The sequence below is a fragment of the Falco biarmicus genome, chromosome 2 (genome assembly GCF_023638135.1).
Source record: "Falco biarmicus isolate bFalBia1 chromosome 2, bFalBia1.pri, whole genome shotgun sequence".
Lineage (NCBI taxonomy): Eukaryota > Metazoa > Chordata > Aves > Falconiformes > Falconidae > Falco > Falco biarmicus.
In genome coordinates, this window is record NC_079289.1 from 84,299,683 (window position 1) to 84,326,482 (window position 26,800).

At 35.4% G+C, this 26,800-nt stretch overlaps 1 protein-coding gene across 1 annotated transcript in view; it reads left to right on the forward strand.

Annotated features, from left to right (window-relative positions):
* Positions 1-26,800, forward strand: part of CFAP47 (cilia and flagella associated protein 47) — a 343,082-nt gene that overhangs the window by 80,964 nt on the left and 235,318 nt on the right. The window contains exons 33-35 of the mRNA XM_056329101.1: positions 809-1,004; positions 19,375-19,472; positions 19,777-19,893. Coding sequence (XP_056185076.1) covers positions 809-1,004; positions 19,375-19,472; positions 19,777-19,893 — 411 coding nt within the window. The remainder of the gene's footprint in view (positions 1-808; positions 1,005-19,374; positions 19,473-19,776; positions 19,894-26,800) is intronic.

Genomic DNA, 26,800 nt, shown 5'->3' on the forward strand with positions numbered 1-26,800 from the left:
ACAGAGCTACTCCTGATTTACTATCATGAGCAAAGTTAATGTACATTCAATTGCTGTGTCAAGATCATTTATATAAACACTAAAGAGGACTGGCACAGAAACTGAGCCCTGGACAACCCCAAAGGTGACTGGCTGCCAGCCTGATGTAACTCCATTTACTATGACTCTTTAAGCCTGACTCGTCAGCCAGCCATTCACCCATTGTATTATGGATTTGTCTAGGTGTATGCTGGACATTTTGTCCAGAAGGATACTGTGAGACAGTATCAGAAGCTTTGCTAAAATCTCCAAACCACACATCTACTGGCTTCCCTTGATCAACTAGATGGGTGCCTTCTCAAAAAAAAGAAATTAAGTTGGTTAAGCAGGACTTTCCCTTTATGAACCTGTGCTGGATATGGATTGTTGTGTCTCAAGTATTTTTCAACAACTCCCAGAAAAACCTTCTCCATAATTTTGCCAGGCACTGAACTGAGACTGACAGGCCTGTATTTACCAGTGTCTTCTTTCTTTCCCTTTTTGAAAACCGGGACAACATTTGCCAGCTTCCAGCTGACTGGGACCTCTCCAGACTTCCAAGACCACTTGAAAACTTCAGTTTGCATTTTAAGGAAGCAAAGGACTTCCCTAAAACCTCAGCAAATCTGTTCTCTTGTGTGTTACACATTTATGCTAATGTTTAATGTCTTAAACCTTTTATAAATTAGACAACCATTTGTGTTTGAAGTATTTTTTTTTTTTATCATTCAGCTTGAACTTGTTCTTTTTACAGTTCGTGCTTAATTAAAAACATGTTTTCTAATTTCAGGTGTTTGTTCTTCCACGTGTTTCTTCACATAGTATGACTGATCTGTTCAGTTTGGAAAGTGTGCAGAACATGCCAAGAATAAAATCAGAACCATTATCCAGTAACATATATTCTCCATATGAACGAACCATCCTCACCTGGTTGAATAAACATTATGAGAAGAATCGAAAAACTGTGTGGAAAGATTGTCAAAAAGGTGAAATAATTATTTTACTATACCCCTCCTTCTAATACTCCTTTTGTAGACTTTTAAAATTGCTGTTCATAGACATATCATGATAACTTGCCACTGAAAGTGTTGTTTTTTTTCGATAAGTTATTGCCTACCTGTATGTATTTCCTTTCCTTGTGTTTCTGAGTTCCAAGATCAACATCTTTTGTCTAGTACTGTTCATGAAATATCTTCTGTGTTCTATGTCTTCTTGTAGTTTCTAACTAAGCATAAAGTGTGTTGGACCTTCTCACTTTTTTCCATTAATGTTCTCAGGAAGGAAGTGCTAACAGTAATCACTTTCTCTTCATTTTCCTCTTTATAGTCACAGTTGTTGGTATTTGTGCTTAGTGGTGTGTTTCAGAGCTAGCTTTTCAGAATTTTTAGGTTAATTTTGTTTTGCTTTTATTCTAATGCCATTTAGGACCATAATGGAGACCAAGGTTCCAAATTATAAATCTTGTCCTACTTGCAAGGTCAATTTGACGTCTTTGATCACTTGAGTATAGTTAGACAAAATTACCTGTTCTGTTTAAGACTGACCTGGGCAGTTATGGTGTTCAAATCTGATAAAGCTGTTCAACCAGTTGTAATTATTACTTCTGTTTCCTTGTATGATTTCTTCTCTTTTGCTTCTTGACCCTAACTTCATTGCCTCTTTCAATTTTTTTTGGATAATTTGCCTCAAATTATTTTTGGATAGGTAAACACCAAGAAAGGGCATTATGATGATGATCAGGGAAGAACTCCAGAATGGCTCAGAAGCCACATGTGGAATAGATTGTTGAGTGTCATTTTTGCCTTCAGTGATTTCTGGCCTGTCTGAATTATGGACAATCTATTTGAATATCACCTTCCAGAAATCTCATTTGGGCATATTCTCTACCTTGCATATGCTTTGAATATCCCCTTGCTTTTCTCATTTCACTGTACAGAAGTAAATTATACTAGATATTCTCAAATTTGTTGAATAATTCTGCTGATAAGATTGGAAGGTCAGTCTATACCCCCTGCATCCAACAGAAGTCAATTTCTAGCTGTCAACTCACAGTTTGGGTCTCGTCTTATGATTAGCTCAGGGAGCTTCCCTAGCGAAAGTAACATGTCTTACAGTGAGTAGGTGTATTTTCAATATATTATTTTCTCGTTATCTGTGTCTAGTATCTGCTTTAGTAGAGCTGTCTTACAGTTGCAAGCACTCTCCTCTGTTGGATGTTAAATTTGAGTCCCGTGTGTATAGATGACAACTTGCAGGGAGAATGGCTACCTACCTGGCCAGTGCTGTGGCTTGCCATAGATGCATGGATATATTCCTCAACCCTGCTGTCTGTTCTCTTTATTGTAGACTCTAGTAATACCTGGGTGGTGAGGCATGGCTAACTTTGTTCTGGCCTGTGGGAACTCAGTGGGGAGAATATGAATGTCAAAATACATCTTATTTAAATGTTAAACTTTGAGTTGAGTTATAATGTCTAAAGAAATGAATTTGAACTATAAAGTGCAGATATAGTGGACACCACTGATCAAAACCCCCAAAATGTCACAGGTAAAGTGGAATATATACTAATGATGCATTTTAAGGAGCCAGTTATTGAAAGTCTTATTTTAATTGCCTAAGAGTATGCAATAAATTAAAATATTAAAATGAGTTCGATTTTTTTAATGAGTTGTTATATGGTTGCCAGCAATTGTAAAGTAGGATTTTTCCCATTATTTTGTTCTAAAGGCTCCCCCAAATTGGTACACAAAAATAAAAATTTAATTACAATATTGGGGTTATAAGGAAATAATAATTATGCTAATAGAACAGTTAACTCAGGAGGTTAATGTATTAATTTGTGCAGATCTCATTGCAGATTTGGCTCTGGGTCACAGGTGAAGATGAATTTTGTGGTTATTGCCAGGGGACATTGATCTGCATTATAGTTCTGTCTTACAATTTCACTTAATTACACTCTTCTGCTTTCAGAGAAGTGCGAGATTGGAATGAGAAGGCAGAAATCATATATGCTTTTTGTGTGTGGGAAGTTACAGATACTGCCTTGCTGTATCAACTTGTATATAGCTTTTTTGCTTCATGAGTTACATATTCTGTTGGCTGGAAGGTGCACAGAAATAGCTTGGTGTATCTACACAAGCATGCCACTTTCTTTGCTTCTATTTCTCTCACAAAACTACATAAATGAGCATTGCTAAAGATACAATGATTAAAAAAAAAAGGAGAAAATTCTGAAAATTAATGAAATTCAAAGTCTTAATCTTACACCTCTGCATTTTGAAAGTTCTTAATGGATGATCTTATACTGTTCCATTGCACAGATGACCTGCCTCAATATCTTTTCGAATCCTCTGTTTTAGCCTTCTCTTTCCTCTTACTTTTTGCTTTTCCTGCCTCAGAATTAGTTGATATCTGCTAAATGGGCAGAGAATCTAATGACAGAGGACATAAAAACAGAAAAGCCTTCTTTCCTTGGTCTTTACTGGTAAGATTGGCACTGAACAATCCCAGGCCCTCAAGATGAATAGGAAAGTCTGGAGCAAGAAAGGCTTAGTCTTGTTGGAGGAGGATCAGATTAGGGAGCACTTAAACTGGACAAACACAAGTCCATGGGACTTGATGCAATGCACCAACTGCTGAGGGAGCTGGCCAATGTCACTGCAAAGAAACACTCAGTAATCTTGGAAAGGTCCAGACAAGCAGGGGGAAGTTTGGAAAAGAGCAGATGTCATTCCTGTCCAGAAGGAGGAGGACCCAGGGAGCTACAGGCCAGTCACCCTCATCTTGTTTCTTGGGATGGTGATGGAGTAAATAATCTTGGAAACTGTTACCAAACATACGAAGGACAAGAAATTGTTTGGCAGTAGTCAGCATGAATTTACAAAGGGGAAATCATGCTTGACTGACCACAATGACATGATTATTTCAGTGGACAGGTGGAGAGCAGCGGATGTTTAACTTAACTTTGGCAAGGCTTTCAACAGCCTCCCATAACATCCTCATTAACAAATTGATGTACAGCCTAGATAAGAGGACAGTGAGGTGGACTGAAATTAGGCTGAACTGCCAGGATCAAAGGCTTATGGTCACTGGCATACAGTCTGGCTTGGAGGCTGGTTACCAGTAATAAACCTCAAGAGTCACTAGACTGATTTTGTTTTTTAAGATTATACACTGGAGAAGAATTAATATGTCAGCAGATTTAATATTTTGATATCCTGTTGGTCCTTTAAATTTTGTGATGTAAGGGTTAATCAAATTTATATGTAGATATTGTGACATTTTTAATCATATTAGCCTTAAATTAAGCTTTTCCAGAGGAACACTGAAAAGTGTCATAAGGAAAAACATCAATCAAAGTATAGTAAACGTTCATAGAACCCTGCCGTAAGTCCCAAATATCCTCAATTTTGTATTTTTGTTGTTATCATTTGCTTAATATCACTAATTTTAAATAGAGGATTAGTTCTGTTATTCTTGCTAAAGTCCAGATCAGAAAGCAATTACCACTTTTTGCTTAACATTTATGTGCCTACATACTATCATCCAAACACTCTGCTTTGAATAAAGAATTAGACCTGACTAGCAATATGTCTTGACCATGGAGTTGCTTTCAGCCCAAACTAGTCTGTTGGGTGATCCAATCCTACTAAAGAAATGGAGATCTATCCAGGCCACATTTCTCAGTCTTTCCTTTGATACCTAAGCTACTTAAAGTGAAATGTGACAGTAAGCTGAGCCTAAGCTACAGCAGTGCAGGGAGGTTTTAAACATACATCTTTAGTACTTCCTTCTAAAGTTGAATGTAACTGTGTCATTCATCAGAACTCTTCTCTTGCACGAATTAAAATCTCAATAGCTTAAAGAGAACATTAGCATGGAGTTTACTATCTCTATATCTTTTGCCCTTACTGCTACTGAAAAATCAATATGTTTTAAAAGCAGCTTGACATATGTTTTGGGAGGGCAACGTTGTAATATGTCCTATTGACCTTAAATACAAAGCAATGTTGAAACCTGAGACCAAATGTGGTAAAACTACAAAATATAACTTTGCCTATACTGCCAAAACTTTTAATTATACATGAAATACAAGTTTCAGTGTACACTTAAGGCATTATATGAGAAATAGTAGTGATAGGGGAGGAAGCATGAATTATTTGAGTGTAATAAATTTTCGGTTTGCCTTCTACCATTCCCTGTCTTCACATTTCTTTTCAACATTTCTTTCTGAAAGACTGACTGCTATTAATAGTATGAAAAAATAAGAATCAGGAAAACCACTTAAGAAGTTGCTACAGTATTGCAATGCCATAATTCAAAACCTGTACTTCCTAAACAGAAATTTTTTTTGTGTTGAGTTAAATTGCCACCTAAGAGGATGTATATCTCCTCCTTATTAATTATGATTCTTGCCATGGTGAAAAAGATAAATTATGTGTTGGTAAATAAGAGATTTTCTTGAATTTATCCCAGAAAGATCTTGAAAAGAGTAGATAATTCTACCTTTAATATAAAATTATTAGAGAATTTGACAGCCAGTAGGTTGAATAATATCTGAACAGTCAACCTAAGTTGGAGATGTAAGAGCTGTCTCTAGAGTAGCTCTGGAGACAATTTTACTGGAAATTTGCTTAGAATAGAAATTCTGCTTGTGAGGAAAGAGAAGTTCTAATCCAGTGCCAATGTAGGTTTGTCTGACAATGTTTGGCTTAGTAGTATCTCTCAAGATTCTTCCTCTCAAGTAAGAAGCTTTTAGTTTTGATGCATTTTATTCCCTTCACTGTAAATGTTTTTTTTTTTTTTTTTTTTTTTTTTTTAATTTTGATATCAATTTAGCATGGCATCTGCAGTAAAAAGGTTGAGGAAGGAGACATTTTGGTGTGAGATCATATGACTTCACAAAATTGTATGAGAATTAAGTAGAATTATTGGTTTTCTTAAAAAATAGTTTCTGTAGACCTTTTACTTAAGGTTGTTTGTAGTATAGGAATTAAAACCCACACCCTTTTCTTTCCATTGTTATAATGATTTTTACTTCCTCTTCCCCTTTCTCCTTGATCACCTCTCCTCTCTTGCTTCTTTCCTCAGTTTTTAGGAAAGGTATTTATGGAGTCCATCGATTCTTGCTTCTCAATTTGATATTACTTAGAGACAATTGAAACAAGAGCTAAAGGATATTTTTATCTTTCAAGGGTAGAAGAGAAGCATCTTATGTAATTTATGTAATTTTTTTTCAGTTAAAAGCACTGCAAAACAGACTCTTCCCAAAGAACGAGTCTTGCTTTTCCCACACTTGATAAAAAGCTGAATTAAAGAAGGGGGAGTGACTATCTAATGAACTGCCATCATGAGTATTGTGACTCTGACTCGAAAAAAATATTGAGAGAACATTGTTCTTGAGTGATAAATACTGTAAATTATTTGCTGAAATATAAATTAACAAAGTTTTAGACAATTTTTGTGTTATATTTCATGATTTGCACAGCAGAACATATGAATGAAACACATTATGTAAATATGAAGTCCAATAACTAGGCTTTTCTGTCCTGCTCACCTTTCTTAGTCAAAACGAATATCCCCTCTTTAAGAACTGCATCATATCTCATTTGCTATAGCAGAAAACCCCACAAGATGTTATCAGAATTGTAGTTAATAGAAAAGAGAAAAAAAATTATTTTCCTGAGTTTTAAGTTCCTATGCAGTTGAGAAATAAACAAAAATCCATGTTTACTTTAACGTTTTAGAGTAGTATAAAAACATTTGGTTTATACAGTTTTATACCGGCTGGCATTACACAGCCTCAAGGAAATAAAAGTATCAAGGATAGTCCCTGGAGCCCTATACTGAGAAGATTCAAAGTGTTCACATTTGGAAAACTGTAAGATCTTTAAAAAAAAAAATCCCGTAACTCTTAGGGCTGCATATATTTGTGTGTATACATATATGCATACATATATATATGTGTAGACTTGTATGCTTATATATAAAAATGTGTATATGTGTGTATATATATCTATCTGCTGACTCTCAAAAATCTATATGACCTAAATAGGAATAATTGGATAAATATTTAGAAAGAAATTTTGTTTCCTTACTTACAATACACTTTGAGAGGCCTAGACAGCTATTCTGCTTTCGGCTAAACAAAGCATTTCAACGTCTTGTGTGTTAATTGGAGTTAAATAAGCTTTTAGATTGGGTATGGTATAGCTGTGGGTTTAGTAATACAATACAACCTCAGGTGTTTTGTGAAGAGAAAACCTATTTCAGACTATGAAGACTGAAAAATTAATTCATTTTAATTATCAACCAGAGATTTTCATTAAGAACAGTATTTTATTTTTTTTTAACTAAATAAGATGTATTCCTTCTGAAGCCAGTATAGAAACCAGGTATGCTGTAATGAATTGCTATGATTTATTGCATTTTAACTCAAAGTGATCTACAAGTAAAATGCCATGGTAAAAAAATAAAAAAGCATTGAAGGTGACATTTTAATCTAGAAGCTTTTAGTACGATTTAGTGATTTTAAAACTTAGTTCTCATTACAAATGGAAACTTACTGTTGAAAAGCAACAAAATGGAGACTGATACAAGGTAACGCTATTCTTATGCGATGCATAAAAAACTAAGGAATTTGTCAATTTAAGGTATTATTTGGGATATGAATCAATAAGAATAAAACAGAACTGTGTAGATACTGAAAGACAATTGAAAAATTTTATTAGGAGCAAAAAAGTAAATAAATGTTCATGCCTCAGGATAGAAACTTTCTGCAACAGATGGGAATAAATGAGACCTGTCTCCAGTGTATCCATTTTTCTGTCATTGCCCCATGTGGTGGTGCTAAAACTTTTCTGCTTAGAATTATTATGAATTGACAGTGGTATTAAATTGATATGTCCCTGGTATTTCAGGAGCTCTTAGAAGAATAATTATGGGTTTTGGCGAGCAAGGGTTGTAGCATCCTGCCTGATGTAAGAACTGTAATTTGCCAAGTGTCTTATTAGAGACTTCTTGTTTTCCATGTTAAGGTAAACATAGCTTCACATGCTATATGTGCTGAAGTAGATACATTATCATTCTGCTAATCTTACATACATTTTAGGAAAAACATAATAGCCTTTTAAAAATAATATTCAAAGGCATATTTCCTCTCATCTTTCTTATGCTCTGTATTGTATACTTCAGTACCGTTGTTTTAAACCTTGTCCTGGTTCTAATGTCAGCACTTACAGAAGGTTATTGTTACATATCTCTTTTCTAAATGTTTGTATTATTCAGTACCAGATTTAAGCTATTGAAACAGAACTATAGGCGTTATTATAAGTATAGATTAGTTCCCCCTACAGGGGGTTTCAGATCCCAGAATAGGAAGTTGTTATATAATATTATAAACCATTATTACTGAAGTAATTTACATTAAAAAGGTCATACTGTGATAGTTTAAAGGTCTATTTAGCTGAGTATTCTACCTCCAATAGATGATGCTTAGAGATTAGTAACTGTGCAAACATGCAGCAATACTTTCTTTATTCATACTCTGAAACTTTCTGATTTGAAATTCAAGACTAATTGAGGTGGAGGTGGTACTTCTGTAAGGTTTTACTAGATTTTTATTCTACGAATTTGTTTAATTGTATTTTGAAACCTGTGCAACCTTTTAGCATCACACCATTCTGAAGCAGTAAGTAGGTTTAAAATATATATTGCATGTAAAAGATTTTTTTTTGAGCTTGCTGCTTAATACTGTAATTGTTACTTCATTTACTGACAAATTTGTGCTTTCTTTTGAGTTATTTATCAATGATGTCTAGTTCCCATTGTCAAGTCATGCCTACTTACATAGACAGCCATCATATCACCATCCACTTGTTGCTTTTCCTTTGTAGTTCCATAGTCTACCTTACTGATACCTTAAAAAGTGCCATTTCATACCTTTGATCATTAAAGGTCATCAATTTCAAGATCTTTATGTGAATGTACTAGGTTAATCTGGAAAGTCTTACAGAATATTAGCCTAACACTACATATTTTTCCTCTTGTTTTTCAGTTACAGAATTTGAAAAAATTGCTTGTGGCTGTATAGCAGAAGTTTTATCTTTTGTGAAGATGTCTGTTGTTGCTCCCTAGATATATATCAGTTGATTTTGCAATGAATAGAAAGGATTTAACTTTTTTATTGCTTGTGAAAACAGCAGAACAGCTTCACAAGAAATACAGTACTTTCTTTAAAGAGATTTATTGTGTTCTTTTTTTTATATAAAATAACTCTTACACTTAGTAAATTAAACCAAATCTGATACTTTAAGAGTTTTAACACTTGCTATAAGACCATTTTGTTCTTTTGGGTTGGTCTTATCCAGATAGTACCAATACATCATACTTGTGTTACTTTTTTTTCTTTTCTACTGGAATTTTGCTTTCAAGAATAATGGCAATTTTTCATGGTAATTTTTTTCCCTAGAATGAAAGTAATGTAGTGTGTGTGGTGAAAGAGTTGTTTAGGTGTAGTGGTTTTTTTTGGGAGGGCTAAGGTGTTCTACCAGAAAAAAGATCATTATTTTAGCTTGCCAACTATTATGTACTGTGCATTTTTTGTTTGTTGGTTTGGTGTTTTGTTTTGTTGTTTTTTGTTTGTGTGGTGCGGGCTTGTGTGTGGGTTTTTTTTGGTTTTTTTGTTTTTTGGTGGTTCTGATGCCAAAGACTACCTTCATCTATATATTTAGAGTAAGATCAAATGTTGTTTCTTCCTGGTTTTCAGAAGAGGAATGAACAGCTTTGAGGATTTAATTTTCACTGTTAGTAGTGAGATGTGTTAGTTATTTTGAAACAGTGAAATGTTTGACTTCTTAACATTGGGAACAATGGCATCAGGATTGCTGGGAACTCTTGGATGCAATTAGCCCTTTTTCTGGGGTGTTTGGTTGAATAAAAACACTCCTTTTTATTCCCCAAAATATACTTTGTTACTAACTTGTAACTAGGAAGGCAGTGAGATAAAGCATACTGATAGATCAGTTAATAAGTGTGAAAGTTGCAAAACCCCCACAGTAAAACACAGAGGGTAGAAAAGAGAGAAAGAGAACAGAAACAATGTTTCATTCTCATATGGAAAGACTAAACTAACTAAACCTGTAGTTTACTGGACAGGTATCTGCTTAGCCTCTTACAAAAACCTCTGAAAAAGGAGATTCCATGGTCCACTTTAGGTAATGCTGCCCAGTATTTCCCACTCATTTCCATTTGAAAGAGTTTCCTATTGTTCCCAGATTTCCCCTGCTCCAGTCCTTTCTCTTCTAAAATGTGGTGTGGATGGATCTTCTTTGCTTTTCTAGCAACTTTATACATATTCACAAATTATTATGTGATGCTTCATTTACTCCCTCTCCCCTCCTCTTCACAAAACAATTCCCTTTTAGTTTTTCTGTGTGTCCAGCTCATTAGTTCTCTGGTAAACTCTCTTTGTTTAACCATGTCTTGAAGTTTGGTTCCAGTTTTATACCTGGGTTTTATACCAGGTGAGACTTTACTAGAACTCTCCTGTTTATGCATCCTAGCAAAGTATTTCCTTTTCTTGCAACAGTATGAGATTCGCTGTTGCTCCAGATTCTTTTTCTGCAGAATTTCCGTCTATCCAATTTTCCATCTAGTACTTGAGTAATGAATTATTCTTAATTAAGTTTACTACACTACACACATCATTGTTGGATTTAATCCCATTTGTTTCAGATCATCACTTCAATTTCTCCAGAGTTTATAGTCCTTTCCTCATGAGTACTTGCAACCCGTTCTTCTTCCCAGTCAATTTTTTCACCTGCTTGATATTATCTCCAGATTGGACTAAGGTAGTTTTACGCTATTTTCCAAGTTTCAAATTAAAATATTGAATAGTATATAAGCTAGGACTTTGCAGTTTGATTTGTGAACAGTTGATAGTTAGGCTTATTGTTTTTCAGCGAGTTTTGTGCTCCATCTAACGATACCTTTTTTCCTAGACTACCTTTTCTTTGCTTCCTTATAAGAGAGAATGTGACCAAAACTTACTGAAGTTAAAATGTCTGCTATTTTTCCTTTGTCCACAGTATCTTTTACCTGTCAAACAGATAAAATTTGACCTAGAGAAGTTTATAGTGACTGTTGCCAACAAGTAGGTTGTGTGTCATTTTCGTGTAAATTGTTATAGGTATTGCCTTGATTATCTCAACTTGGAAAATAGCTTTTCTATCCCACAAAAAATCTCGAGGCTTCAAATTGAATCATACAAATGAAAAAACATTTCTTTTTGTTTTAGTGAAAACAAAGATAGATTATGGCAAGAAAAACACTGCAAAACCCACATAGCCTATGTGCTATTGATTCATCAGAGGAAGACCAAATCCAACCCAAAGAATGACTACAAATATAGTTTGCTCTTTTTTTTTTTTCTTTTTTTCTTTTTTCTCTTTGTTGGAGAAGAGAGGGAAAACATCTATATCTGAAAAACATTCCCACCTAAATTTTGGTTTTGACAAATCTGATTTTTCTACATTCAGGATGACTTGGGAGTTAGACTATATATAAAGTAATTGATGTAAAATGTGTTTCAGGGACTTTTTAAAGGCCATAAAATTATAAAAAACTCAATAGGCCTGGTCTTTTAAAAAAAAATAAAATAAAATTTTCAAATATGGAAATAGAGTGCCATGGCAGAACTTTGCTTCATGCAAAAAGAAAGCAGTGTGTCTTCAAGAGTTGGTTTAACAGTCACAATAAAGATAAGGACAATGCTGTTATGCTTGATTATTGCATGCATGCCATCTGATGCCGTTACAAGTTAAAAATAAAATTGCCTATTAAAAATAAATAAATGCAGGAATTAAGTTAGTCCCAAATCACTGAATTAAGTATGAAAATTACTTCAGTGTTGAGTGGGACCAACAGCTGAATCAAAACTGCTTTCATTTTAGATTACTTGGAGACCTCTTGCGGTATACCTTAGCTTTCCATAACCATAGTAAGTATCTGAGTACACTACATAGGAGTGATGCACATTTAACTCCAAGTTAATCCTGCTTGCTTATTTCTATTGAAATACAGATGAAGTATTTTCAACTATTGTTGTGAGTGAGAGAGTAAACAACAGCCTGTGATGGATCAAGATACTGGCGTTTATTGAAGAACCAGCAAGATCAGAGCTCTAACCTCTTTGATAATATCACACGCTCAGTCCCTCTACACAGTGTTATGTTCACAAGGTCTCAAATTCCCTCCCTGGCAGGAAGGTCACTACTAGTCTGAGAAGATCAGGCAAAAGTCTTGTCAGTTCCTGCTGTGCTGCTGCTTATAGCTGTCAGTCTCAGGTGTCACTCTCCAAAGTCCCTGGGCATCTGCTGGCATTTGTTTTTATGCATCTCTCTGATCTTCAGGATCTTCTCCTACTTCCAAGACCTTTCCTCCAGTTAGGAACTTCTTCACCTTCTTTCTAGCCCGCTGTTGTCTCTTCAAGACCACTGCTTCTTTTGAGGAATGCTTCTTTCTGGCCTCTTCTTACTTCCATAATTTCAAGTCCCGAGTTTTTCCAATCTAAATAGTTCATGTGCAAAAGCTCAACTTGTGATCAGCCTAACTGGTGATCCTGGCTCACACCTCTTCATTAATGGGAAAATTCAGAACATGCCACTTTAGTCTTGCTGTTACCAAAATTTGCAACAAGCCCCTGTGGGATGCAGCTAGCAAGTAGCAGGAATCTCTCTCAGAATTCAGAAGTTCAATTTGGACAATTTCTTTTCCCCTCACCCCCAGCCACAGAGTTGTCTGCTACCTGTGACTGTTCATGTTTTAAACTATTTTTGGTCTACATCTGTCAGTCAGGTTTTCATCATGACATTGGCTAATAATCTTTATCCTAAAGATCAATTAGTAATTTTTATCTCTCTTTTTTTTTTTAGTAAGTACCAGTACAAATGAAATTTAATACATTTATATGCTTAGAGGAAAATGAGTTATCCTGAGTAAGGTTTCTGATTTCCGATGTTTATTTCTACTAAAATTAAGTAATTATATCTTAAAATTTAATTTTTGTAGAGTGGTTAGCTGGCAGATTTTTCTGCTAGTTTTGATGTAATTACGGAAAATACATGTTTTTTTCTAATTTATTCACAAACATTTGAGTTAAGTAGGTTGATTGATAGTAAAAGCATTAACTGGAAACAAACAAACAAACCAACCCCCTTATAAAAATATTTAATGAGTCAAAATGGAAAAATATTCCACTCGTGGGGATTTTTCTTCATGCTCTGATTTACATAGGCTATAAATTACATAGCTGTAGTTCAATAAATGCTTTTTAAACAGAGCTACCGTGTTTCATTTCCACTGGCGCAGCCATTTATGTGGCTGTGTGGTAAACTGGATTGGTGTGATCCAGATTAAAAAGTCAAAAAAGCTTTTGCCCTTTCTTTTTAAGCCAGCTTTGTTCCCACACCCACTTTGCTGCCACACAGACAATTCTACCAGCGTGAAAGAAAGGATTACTGGAGACAGAAGAAAGTACATAGGTACTAGGGACAACTGCTGTTGCTTAATTGCATTCAAGTGATATTCCACTAGAAGACTAAAGGTAGCTAATGATACGCTTAATGTAAGATTTAAAGTTCAAATAGGATAAACAATAAAGTTTACTTTTTGATCAAAGCATCTGGTTTAATAAGCCTCCGTAACCAGGCTGATAAAATCAATCTGGTTGACTAACCAGAACAACAACTCAATATTGGACTTAATTTAAAATGAAAGGTGAAGTAGTTAATCTTGAAAAGTTTAAAATAAAAATGTGGAAATGGTACTTTGTATATTGCCAATATACGTTCTATGCTGACAGTGAGGCTGTTCTATTAATCAAAAACCAAAAAAGATTATTGAATTTTATAGGTCCTAACTATTATCAATAAAATGATGGATTTATATTAGAAAGACTAACTTTTTAGGAAGAAAATAAACTTTTAAAAATGTATTGTGCTATTTTTAAAGTGCTTCTTTTTGCAGTCACTACATTAAATATTTTTGAAATAGCTGCAAGCAATGTACCAAGGAGTTGGGATGAAATTAATGTCTCCTACCGTAGACATTTGTAAAATTGAGGTCTGAATGTTGAGGCCCATATTTACTGTGTTCTGTTCCTGTCATAGGTAACAGGGAGAGGTTGTATATCCAGTCAGACTTCATCTTTTGTACTTTGCCCTCTGGAATTATCAAGAACCCTTAAATTTTGAGTTTTCTGCATGAAGAAAAGATGTTTCATTTAAACAACGGGAAAAAAAATAATTCTGACATAGTGGAATTTTTATTTTCTTTATAAATTTATAAATGAATGCTTTTGATTTGAAAACTTACAGAAAATGAAATGTTCATTCTAATCTTTTAAATACTGTTTTCTGACATTTTTTAACTGAGTGTACATCATGAATATTTAGTACACGTATAAATTAGTTTTCTTTCTGTTCATACTAATGAAAAAATGACAATAAAAGAAATGTAATTTGAAGTCTAAATTGAATTAAAACTTTCTTCAGAAAAAGGAGGGTTTTTTAGGTAGTAATTTGTAGTAAATTTATTTTTGAATGGTCTAGAAGAAACTTGCTGATTTCTGTAAAAGGGAAGAGGGAGCTTGTTTATCTCTTTAAGCCAGTTCTTTTATTTAAGCTCTTAGAGCTTGTTTCTTAATAATGAAAATGGAACAAAATAGCACTTTAGGGCCTTCCAGAACTGCAAAACTATTAATATAATTAATATACCATAGATCATATTTTACATGATTTATTTACAGTAAGATTTCCATTTATCTTCTGATATGGCAAATAGGTTTTGGTGAGGTGAGACGGGAAGATTTTGGCCAAAGTTACTCACCTGTTTAGATCCAAGATCTTACTGTTGTGAAAGCCATCTTGCTGAATGTAACTGCGTGTATAGATAGAGGATAGTGGAAAGAGACTGAATAGTGTGATGAGGAGGAGCACTGCAGACAGAGGTGTGGACAGCAGCAGCCATCAACTTTTGAACTCGTTGACCTGCTGATCTTTTCTTTCATTTGAAATAGTATGTGAAGTCACTTTGCAGCATGAATAGGAAAAAATAACAGGTTTTGGACCAAGCCTAAACATCACCACACTGAAGAAATAGCAAACAAAAATTGTAATTAATGTCAGAGTTAAGCTCAAATGAATTAACACGTCTTTGTTTGTATGTTTGTGCAGTGTCTGCTCCTGTTCTTTCTTGCTAGAGGTATGTGAATATGCTGAAACATCTGCAAACAGATGATGTGAGGTGACAGACATTTAAGTTTTTTGGATGCTGAGGCATCTGTATTCTATCAATGAACAAAAAAATGGAAGACAGATTTTGCTTAGAATACAGTACAGGAGTTTTTTGTAGGTTAAATTAATTTTTAAGTGTAATTAGTTATTAATATTGTAATTAATTCCCTCTGAATTTTGGTATGTTCTTTTTTTCCACTACAGCAGAGTGTAGCAGTTAAAGAAATAATTCCTAGCATCCTACTTGAAAGTTTTTTATAGGAGTAATGTTAAATCTCCAGTGCTTAGAAAGTTAGACCAAACATCACCTTTATTCCCACATTATTGTCCATGAGCATGAAATTAAGAAGTCTGAAGTGACTGCGACTAAAACCAGCAGGCTGTAGGGTTGTTTTAGGGGTACAGTATCTAGATTGCATACCAAATCCTTCTGAGGCTCTTTGGTGCTCATGCCACAGAGAAGGGTATTTCCCTACAGAGTATGTTTTTCTTTCTGAATGTTTACTTTCTTTATGTCATGCCATAAGAAGTCATGTACAGAATTGTCTTCTAAATATTTCTTTTTGACCTGTACTTCAAATGCATTTTTTGATCACTAATGGAAGACTTGATTCCTCTGTAATATTTTTTCCTTTCATAATCAGTGAAAGATAATCCTGAAGCTGTACCAAGTACTTCCGGACAAAGTATGTGGTAATGAAGAATACTTTTGTTTTTCATATTTTTTGGAAAGGATACTCTAAGGTGTGTGTGTGTGTGTGTTTTTTTTTAATAAAAGTAGTTTTTAATTAGATGGTTTTGGGGAGCTCTTCTCCAAACAGTATAAATGTACCAAATCATTCACATGTTGTAGTGACACTGACTGGAAGATCATTGTACGTAAAGAAGCTAAATAATCCACATACCAGTTAACTCGAGTAGGTGCAGGCCTGTGCTGTGCTGCACATACCCGGTGGCTGCAGAATAAATTTAGCCAGCTAATTGCAACAAAGGAGCCTGCAGGCAGATTCCACTTGGTACCAGTGATTATGCCACCAGCGTGCCCTTGTCTTTAACTAAAACTGCAGCACCAGGTTCTTGCATGAACATCCATTTAATCTGATGGTAGAAATGATTAGCAGAATTGTTTTATTTTAACAAAATTCTGTAAGAGCTATCTCTCCTCTGGACTGCATCTGTACAGTGTGCTGCATCCTGCCTGGAGGTCAGTTCCAATGCTGCACAACTTTGGTTTCCCAGTGTCGGAAGGGTTGTAGGGTTATTTATAATAACTTCTTTTTCCTGAAAGCATTAGCAGTGATAACTGGCAGTGATACTTTACAGAGTCAATTGTTTTTCTTAGTGGGGTCATAATGAACCAGCAGCCCCTGGTGCAAAGTTTATGCACATCAAAATTTTACTTCTGGATATTCATGAACAACCTTTGAAAATTCTGTAAGAATTTCACTCTTTATGACATATAAAGTCACAGTTTGATAAAATTCTCCTGTGTGTTTATTTTATGTGTGTGTTTATGTGTTTAAAGTTCTCTTGTGTTGTAAATAATTTTATGAAAGCAATTACTTAAAAATTAGTTTTTCCTGGAATTTTTATTTATTTTTATTTGGGATTAAAATTTGATGTATTTACTTTGCATTAATATAGGATTCCATCTGATGCACTTCCTATTTAGTGATTTGCCCCATGGTTGTTTTATTTCTTCTATTTGGTTCTTAAATAGTTTATCTTTTAAATTTAGTCTGAAGCATAATATTTACAGCACTGTAGAACAATTTTATGAGCTTATAAGTAATCTGTTTGGTATAAGTGAGGCGTTCCACAACAAAATTTATACCTGTAGCTGATAATAGCCACTTATTTGCAAATTTGATTTAACTGTACTTCTTGGGGGACCAATGGAAGTTACATGAGGTGCTGTTGATAAATTATGACCTGACATTACCAGCAGCATCTCTAGCTTACTTTTTCCCTGTCACTAATCACAATTTTGCAATCAAACAGAAGTAGGCAGATAAAGGCAATTGAGGACGTATAAACTCAAGTGAAATAAGTGCTAGTAAATGAAAACGATTTTGAAGATTCATAGTGTCTTCCATACTACATGGAATGGTTACCACTGTTTCACTGTAAGATCAGGATTTTTTTTCTTGCCTTTTGAATGTTTTTTGGGTTTGTTGTCTGGCTTCTGGGCAACAGCTTGCTTGGTTACATCAGCCTGGCTTGATGTCTGAAGGTACTTAGGAGTGAATAAGGTTACTTTAAGAAATTTAATAATTTTCTATATACAACAGCCTACTTTCTTAGTCTGGTTTCGATAGCTGTTGTTCATAGGGTATATAACACCCAAAAATACTGTCTCAAGTTTAAACCCCTTAGTACAACTGTTTGAAGTATTAAATGTATAGCATAGTGTATATTATATATATATTTATATATAGTTTGTGAGAGCATGACTGAACTTTCTTGAACTCTTGTATTCCAAATGCATAGAAAATTATCCATTTCTTTCTTGAATTTTCATTTTGTTTTCAGTATTCTTTCTGTAAAGTTAGAGACCTTTAAAATACACATGATTTGTGCCCCTGCTTTCATGTGCTTAGTCTTGTAGAATGAGGCTTTTAATAAGGACAGACTTGAAGTAAAGGTCTCTGAAATGTTTAGCCTTGTGAAGCATTTTATGTTTCTGTTTTAAATTATTTCTGTGCTAAGTATTGGTGTCTCCAAATTTCTTTGCTCATATAGATAGTGGACTATCCTGAACATCGTTATATTGCTATCATAACAGTTCGATTTTTTATCTTTTAATGGTAGCATTTTTGAATGAAAATAACTTTTGTTTGTGTTGTAACATTAAGATGTTTACGTGCTTAAAATATGTGGGAGATTTTTGATCATCTCAGATTCTGTAGGATATCATTGTTTTTTTTTCAGCCTGGGAAGCTTCAAACTTGTAAACAATACACTAGATTGTTAGTGAAATAAAAGCTATATAATTTATCCTATATGAAAAAAGTCTGTCTGAAAACCTTGCCAGTGGCTGAAGTCCAAAGTGTTCCCTAAATCCAGGAGCCTGGGCCTGAGACAGTAATGAAAACAAAGAAAATTAAGCAATAGGTATTTTTGTAATAGAAGTTGGGAGGAGCTGCACATAACACAACAGAGAAGACATGTCTTGGTACTTCACTGTTTGTGACCACATTGCTTTCCTTAAAAAAGGATTAGCTTCTATGTGTTCATGCTTCACAAAATGCCTATTATCTGGAGAGCAAAGTATTGGTAATTTGGTATAGGCAGTGATTTAAAACATGGTTATTGGTACATCAGTAGCTTTTTCTAGAGAGTATCTCATGCTGAGTTTTCAGATTACTATATCCTGTGGTTTATTATGATGCTTAAGAACATAAGTCTGTTGTTTAAATACTGTGTTAAATATTTAAGATACGGAATACTTCAAATAAATACTGACAAACTATATTTACTTTCTTAATAACCATTTTTATTTTAAATAAAAATGTTAGAAATATATAAAAATATTCTAACCTGTGAGGCATAGGCCTTTACAACACAATTGTAGAAGTAGTGATCTGTGCTGCAGGAATGAGCCGTTAGCTTTATTTTTATTGCATTTATGCTGAATAATTTAATATGGCCTTGAGGAAAATCAATGACCTTTTCCTTCTTATGTGCTTAAATGTTGCAGCTTTAAAGAATTCATGCATATTTTCATGAGTTTCAGTAGCCCTCTGAATGTTATGAAATAATTTACTTGTTTAGGTTCTTAATCTGTGAGGTTAAGTTTTTCCTTCCGTTGTGATGAATACTTTTACGTGCTGTATCAGAGTGTATGAATAACAGTTACAATATTCTAGGTGATTTTTTCATGTTTTCAACAATGGCTCTTGAAGAGTATTATGTCTGGGAAATTTTACATGTGAACAGATATTTCCTTTTTCTGTTCTTTCCTCTACTCAGTCATTTCATAAAGCCATCATATCGGTCTAGAATAAAGTTAGACATCTCAGGGGGGAAGAATCTAATACATCTTGCTCTGTTTTTAAATTAGGTGGAGTACCACCAATGAGATGGATAGTAAATTTTGACCGAGATCTTCTAGACGGTCTGGTATTGGCAGCACAGCTGGCAGCTTATTGTCCATATTTGGTAAGGACTTTTCTTAATATTGTGAAAGTTTTATACACTTTATTAATGTAAGTGGATTTTTTCAGGCCTTAATTTCCTTTGGAGCTGTTGACTTACATGACTTTTAAAAAGAAGAAAACCCCAACAAACCAACATTTAGCAAGTCTAGAGTGATTACTTCAGTACTGATTTTTCTTTGGGTATATTCTTAAAAGGGAATTTAGTTCAAAATTTAGATCTTATGGATTGCTGAAAGAGTGAAAATACAAACACAGTAATTTTGCTTAGTGGGAGATCAAGAGTTTGATTTCTGTCTCTTCTGCAGATTGCTACTCACTTTGTAAGGATGTATACTAATCCAAGAACTCCTGAACAATTTCTGCACAACTGTTTGATACTTGTGAATGCTATGCATGTTGTCAGTCTGGCTATAGACATAAAGGTAAATGATTTTATACTATCAGTTCTTATATACTTTAAAATATTTTTATTTTTTGTTACTTTTATCGTAGCAAGATTGTACATCAAGTTGAGATTTTAGTGAAGCAATTTTTTTCATGATGTGCTGTACTGTATGATGGGGACCAAAATGCTGCTTCATATAAATACACTTAATTAAGAGTAATTTCCATAATTCTTTGCTTTGTAGTATCGCATGTATGCAACTAGCTGAACAGATTAATTTGGCTCAAGTTCTCGTATCATACATCACACAATGAAAACCTGAGTGGAAATTACTATTAACATTCTAAGGCAATTTAGAAAAAATATATTTTAAAGCAAACATCATGCACTTAAATATAAAAGGAGTGGTAAAAAAATTATATGAATGTCTGGTGACACTTATGTACATTGATCTAATCACGAAGGGCCATGAGGGTTCTGCCCCAGTGGTGGTGCACACGGAAGACAGTAGCTTTGGACTGCTCATGAGAATAACACCGTAAGCCATCAGCTTCTGATGTTCTTATTAGAAGGAATGTGATGATGTTAGTTTCTTCTTCAATCTAGAATGCACTTGGGATCATTTTTATATGTTTAGTAACATGCTTTACATCTCTGTCTTCTTTTAATTGGCTTACAGCTCCAAATTTTCTGTATACTGTACCCTTTTCATATATTAGGTATTATTTCTTTGTTCTTTTTGTTGGCCCTAAAACCAGTTTCTCCTGCTCCCAGCCTGCACTTCTTTCACTGGCAATTTGTGTTATTTATAGCTGTGGGTCCTGGTAGTACCGTATAATCAGAGAATCATAGAATGGTTTGGGTTGGAGGAGACTTTAAAAATCATCTGGTTCCAACCCACCTGCCAGGGGCAGGGACACCTTCCACCAGACCAGGTTGCTGACAGCCCCATCCAGCCTGGCCTTGAGCACTGCCAGGGATGGGGCATCCACCGCTTCTCTGGGCAGCCTGTGCCAGTGTCTCACTACCCTCACAGTGAAGAATATTTTCCTAATAGCTAATCTAAATCTACCCCTTTTCAGCATAAAGCCATTACCCCTTGTCCTATTACTACATGCTGTTGTAAAAAGTTCTACTCCGGCTTTCTTGTAAGCCCCTCTAGGTACTAGTTATATACAAAGACAGAAGTAAAACAAAATCAGTCACAGAAGCCTGGTCAATGAAAAAAGTTGCTGTCACAGCTAAAACAAGAAAAGCAAAGCTCTACAAGCTGGTTAACAAGCCTTCAGACAGAGGTTTGTCAAACCCCAGTACTGAGGCACAGTAAATTCAGTACAAAACTTATGCCTTGTTAATTGCAATGGCAAGGCTGCGTTACGAGGTTACATACTCACAGGGTTCATGCTCTTATATTCCATGTGCTGGTTGCCTGTGTTAGTTACCAAGCAATTACCTACTTAAAAGAGCAGATTCCATCTTATTTTCCTTTTCTGCTTTGCTTGCTGAGTCATTAAAAATCCTGTCCTTACTAAAACTAGTGAAAACTGTTTAAGGTCCCATCATTCTCTTAAGAATTTGAAGAGTGATGCAGCTTCCATCATAAGCAAAGTGGAAGTCAGGGACTGTGATGGGCTGGGCCAAGTGTGGAGCATACTGGGCTGTCTAGATCAGGGGAGGATACATTAGAATAGACATGGTATTTGTTGGCGGTTGAGGAAACTTTCCAAAGGAATTAATAGTATGCGGAATCAGAGGCAAAGGTGTGGTGTGAACAAAGTATTACAAAAGGCTCAGTTACAACTTTTTTTCCTCCTTTCCATTCAATTGTACTATGATTACACGCAAAAATTAACCCTGCAGTTTCCAGTTGTATCAGCTACTGTCTTGTTTCCACATCCTGATAAGCTGTAATAGGTGTTATAAATGGCTTTGCTATGACAGGCTAAACCAAGAAAATCTACTGTTTCATATATGTGTGAATGACAGAAAGTGTAACAAGACAATTTAGGTATAATCCTTACAATGAAGGTGTATTTTGCCTCGGGTTTTAATAAGAAAAACAGGTTCAGCACATGAAGGCAGAGGCTGGATGCTTGATATGCAAAAGGAGTTAATCACATGAGAACATGAGTTGGAAGTAGAACTCCAGGACATTCCCCGTAATGCACTTAGTGTGTCTTTGTGTTTTAAGACTACAGTGTCTACAATACTACAATATTATTAGTTCAACATATTTTTGAGGTTTTGGTGTTTTTATAGATGGGAAAATCCATCTCTGTACAGACTAGGAATTTAAACAAAGCTATATAATTAGTCAACACCAGAAAAAGGAACAGATTTTGGATCTTCAAGGTCTGTATTTTAATTCTAGCTAAGGTATGTTCTACAAACAAAATATTGTGGAAAGTAAAAAAAAAAAAAAAAGTGAAGGTAAAGGGTACTTTTCACATAGATTTATTGGAATTCATATATGCTTTTCTAAGGCTGCTGTAGAAATTTAAGCTTCTTGTTCTGAAGCAATGAAAGCAGCAAAATACATTAATTCTGTTTCTGAACTGTCTCAACTTGGGATTTCTCTGATAGTTTTTTCACTTAAATTTAGCAGGCTAAAATGTTCCAGCCGTATTGGCAAAGTTCTTAACTATCAGGCAATCACTGCTTCTGAACTTTCAAGACAGCTTTGCATTAATTAATGCAAGGATGGTGGTGATGGCACAAGGCAAGACATGTATTAGGTCTGCAATAAATGGTACTTTCAATCACTTAAAAAATCTAAGATTCTCTAGTAATAAAGAACTTTAACTGTCTGGAAGACTTCGGCTGCAAGTTTTAATGGTATGTCTAATGGAGTTCAAGGCTTCTAAATTCTTTTAAGGATAAAGGTATAGGATTAAGATGGAGTTCTTTGGGCAAGAAATTGTTTTCATTTTCTAATTATGACTGACAGTTCAATCCTGGAATATTAATGGTGTCTTTCTATGTATTTTTTATTTGTGTTTGATATTTTTAAGTTTTAAAATGGTTTGAATTGAAGAAGGTCCAATTGAAACCCCAAAATAAAAATTTGCAAGATAGGATGGTGGATAACAGCAACATGGAAGGAATGTATGTGGCAAGGGTAATTAGGAGAGAAGATGGAGTGATTTGGGATAGCCAATTTGCTACTGACTGGTTTAAAATTGGGGTCAACATTACTGACATTTATATTTGGGACCAACTAAAAGGGAGGATATTTTTAAAAGAGCTGTAGAAGATGATGTAAGTAAAGTCAGAGAGTGTTAAGAAGCTGAAAAGGAATGTGGCTGTTCTGTTGAAGTGAACTGAGGAATTCAGCATTGTTGTAGAGTAGAAAACTCAATAGCAATAACATGGCTGTATGAGCAAGAAAGATAGGTGGATGGTAACTGCAAGACATGAGTCTGAAATGAAAAAGAGAAAGAAGTTTCTGTCAGCAACCAATGGAGAAGAGGGAAGAAATGCAGCAACATAAAATGTTCTGAATTTCCAGTATATGTAAGATTTTTCCCTTGAGGTAGAGTCTTGGTTTCAGCTGGGATAGATTTAATTTTCTTCTTAGTAGCTGGTGCCTTTGTGCAATACTGTGTTTTGGATTTGGTGTGAGAACAATGTTGGTAACACACTGATGTTTTCAGTTGTTGCTGGGTGATGCTTATATAAAGTCAAGGACTTCTGAGTTTCTCAGCCCTTGCCTGTGACAGGGCTCGAGGGGCACGAGAAACTGAGAGGGGACACAGCCAGGACAGCTGACCTGAACTAGTCAAAGATGTATCCCATACCATAGAATGTCATGCTGAAGTATATAAGGGGGGGGGGGAGGGGGGGCGGGGGGCGGGGGTTGTCCAGGGCCTGCTGATCACTGCTCCAGGGGTGACTGGGCATCAGTCAGTGGGTGGTGAGCAATTGTATTATGCATCACTTGTTTTTTTTCTCCTTTCCCCTTGGATTTTATTCCTCTCCCCTTCTCCCTCCTTCTCAGTATAATTGTCAGTATTATTATTGTTATTGTTATTATTTTGGTCTTTTTCCCCTCTTATTTTATTTGATTTTAATTGTTAAATTGTTCTTATCTCAACCCTTGAGTTTTACTCCCGTTTCCTGTACGTTAGTAAAGAGCTATTTGCTTCGTAAATATGGCAAATTCTTGAGAAAAGTAACAAAGAAAAAGGATTTATTTCTTAATTCTGAGTTATTTGACTAAAATTTATATGATACTGCAAATATACAGATAGAGCTCTGTATCTGTCTATCCACCAATCAATAATGTTAATGCAAATACTTTGGTTTGCCTCAGATAGAAATCTAATATCGATGTGTGGCCTTAAATTCAGAAGATAGAAGAGTGGAAAAAAAAATTAAAAGCCATTTTTATTTGTTAGAGTAGCAATTGTCTTGTCATATATATCTTTCCTGGGCTGTTTTGGAAAAAAACACTTGAAGAGAGTTGTGAAGGACTTAATCTTCCTGAACATCTATGTATCCTTATAAAATGGGATGCAACAACTGTTTATCTGTAAGCCTGATAAATCAGAGCATTAGATAAAGAACATTTGGCTTGAATTCAACTTTATTGATAGTATTGTGCAAAGCATTTGATATTGTCCCACACAAACATCCTTATCTCTGAAATGGAGAGACACGGATTTGATGAGTGGACAACTCAGTGGATAAGGAGTTGGCCAGATGGTCATACTCAAAGAGCTGCAGCCGATGGCTCCATGCCCAGGTGGATGCCAGTGTCCCTCAGTGGTGTCCCTCAGCAGTCTGTATTGGGACCAGTATTATTTAATGTCTTTATCAGGGACTTGGGCAGTGGGACTGAGTGCACTGAAAGGGAGGTTATTTAGCATGTTTGCAGATGATATCAAGCTGAGTGGTGTGCTTGATGCTCTGGAGGGAAGAGATGCTATCCAGAGGGACCTTGACAGGCTAAAGTCGGCCTGTGTGAACCTCATGAAGTTCAATAAAAGCCAAGTGCAAAGTCCTGCACCTGGGTTGGGGCATCCCAAACATGAATGCAGGTTGGGCAGTGAATGAATTGAGAGAAAGCCTGTGGAGAGGGAAAAGGGGGGACTGGATGAAAAACTGAATATGAGCTGGTAACGTGCACTTGCAGCCCAGAAAGCCAACTGTATCCTGGGCTGCATCAAAAGAAGTGTGGCCAGCAGGTTGAGGGAGGTGATTCTTCCCTTCCTCTTGGCTATCGTGGGACCCCACCTGGAGTACTGGGTCCCGTTCTGGCATCTCCAGCATAAGAAAGACATGGACCTGCTTGAGCAGGTTCAGAGGAGGGCCATGAAGATGACCAGAGGGTTGGAGTACCTCCCTTGTAATGACAGGCTGGGAGTGTCGGGACTGTTTAGCTTACAGAAGAGAAGGCTCTGGAGAAACCTTGTATTGGCTTTCCAGTACTTAAAGGGGACCTACAGGAAAGATGGGGAGGTATGCTTTACCAGTGAATATAGTGACAGAGCTAGTGGTAACATTTTTAAACTGAAATAGTGTAGCTTTGGATTAGATATTAGGAAGAAATTCTTCACTGTGAGGGTGGTGAGACACTGGCACAGGTTGCCCAGAGAAACTGTGGGTGCCCCATCCCTGGCAGTGCTGAAGGCCAGGCTGGATGGGGCTTTGAGCAACGTGGTCTAGTGGAAGGTGTCGCTGCCCATGGCAGGGGGGTTGGAACCAGATGATCTTTAAGGTCCCTTCCAACCCAAACCATTCTATGATTCTGTGTTTCACTGGCCTGATGAGATATATGGAAACATATGCAATTGTGACAATTGCAATTTGTTCAGGTAGGTCTAGTTCACCTGGATTATATTTGGGAACCCAATAAACATGTTATCGAAACAAAAGAAAAGGAAACGTATCTTTCAAAATAGGTGGTGCTTTTTATTTCCATCAGAGCAACTGAAAATTACTCAGACATGGTAATGGTTTTAGCTGGGAAATTTGTAAAGAGACACTGGGTATGTCTGGGATAGATAAAGATTTTTAAAAAGGGTATTTATATGTGTATACATACAAAACACAGAGTTTTAAGCTTTATTTAGGCACCGCAATGACTACTTCATCTTTCCTCCAGACTTGCTGACTGTTCTATTTTCACACTGACTTCCAGCTTATTGAAAACTTGGGTGCTGCACTTGTATAAGCAAAGCCTATATAAACTTAGGAACCTCATTTTGTTCACAAACAACATTGTTTCCTGTATGTTTACCTTTTAAGTTCAATGTTAAAGCCTTACAAATCTGGAAGTAACTAATAAGGATTAAGTGTATGGCTCTCTGGAATTTAATATAGTATTTTTATTGTCTTCTGTTTGTTTAATACTTTTGCCATAATTCTCAGTCATTTACATTTATTGGTTTAAATTGGTTACCTAGATAACATTTCATGGCTGCTGATTCCAAGCATTTTCTATTTTTCAGTTGTGTCCTGCTAGAGGCTGTTATTTGGCATAGGATGTCTATTTTCATCATTGCTTTATAGGCTTTGTAGTGGGGAAAGCTTTTTTGCATGATTTTTGCATCTGTTAAATAGTTTGCTTCTTTACATTATTCAACTAAGAGTTACATGTTCAGAAAAATGGAGAGTGTTATTGCCACAAGAAGTGGTTCAATGATCTACTCTTTCCTATATCTTTTAATAACATTTCTCTCTCCTCTTTCCTGTCAGAGCTTTGGCTTATAATGACTGTGATTATTTTGTATTTAAAGCACCCTGTTCCGTTCTTTCTTTTCCTTTTCCAGATAAAAAGTTTAATATTTGTTTGTAATATATTCTGTTCTAAGTATCAATCCACTACTCTGCTATGCTCATAAAACAGAACTGCCAGCATTTTCTACATATGACTTAGAGGTAGTTACAGTCATTTGATTTGCTCATTAAGTTATAATCCTATTTTCATAAAATCGGAGTCA